Here is a 497-nt window from a genome sequence, read left to right as displayed (position 1 = left end):
CCTGAGATCCCAAGGCCCCTGTAAGACCCCCGGGGCCACCGTGTGACCCCCACCCCAGCTCCCCGGAGCCCCCCGTGCCCGGCGCCCACCTGGAACCACCATTGGGACATGAGGAAGTAGTGACGGACGGCATCGTCTCCGAACTGCTCGGCCACGTAGAGGCCCAGCGATCCGTACTGATCGTACAGCCGTCTCCGGTCGGCGTCGCTGAGCGTGGCGTGAGCGCTGTTGATCTCCTTGAAGCGTTCGGCCGCCGCCGGATCGTCCGGGTTCTTATCGGGGTGGTAGCGCAGCGCCAGCTTCCTGGGGGCACACGGGGACACGGGGCGGTCCGGCACGGCCCGCTACCGAGCGCTACGGCCGCCCCACGTCCGCCGTACCGGTACGGAGCGGTACGGAACAGCACGGCCCGCCCGCGCCCGCCGTACCGGTACGCCCGCTTGATCTCCTCGGGCGAGCTGCCCTTCTCCAGCCCCAGGACGCGGTAGAGGCTCTCC

At 70.4% G+C, this 497-nt stretch overlaps 1 protein-coding gene across 1 annotated transcript; it reads right to left on the bottom strand.

Annotated features, from left to right (window-relative positions):
* Positions 1-27: 27 nt before the first annotated feature.
* LOC104916407 (dnaJ homolog subfamily C member 5B) lies at positions 28-493 on the bottom strand (the record flags this gene model as incomplete). The annotated part of the gene is made up of 2 exons (XM_010727449.2): positions 28-303; positions 429-493. Coding segments are annotated over 2 exons (341 nt in total), but the record flags the coding sequence as incomplete, so codon positions are not given.
* Between the last annotated feature and the right edge of the window lie 4 nt (positions 494-497).

This window comes from Meleagris gallopavo, unplaced genomic scaffold, assembly GCF_000146605.3.
Source record: "Meleagris gallopavo isolate NT-WF06-2002-E0010 breed Aviagen turkey brand Nicholas breeding stock unplaced genomic scaffold, Turkey_5.1 ChrUn_random_7180001890045, whole genome shotgun sequence".
In the NCBI taxonomy this organism is placed as follows: domain Eukaryota; kingdom Metazoa; phylum Chordata; class Aves; order Galliformes; family Phasianidae; genus Meleagris; species Meleagris gallopavo.
The sequence above is the reverse complement of the archived record's forward strand: the minus strand, read 5'-3'. Positions and strand labels throughout refer to the sequence as shown.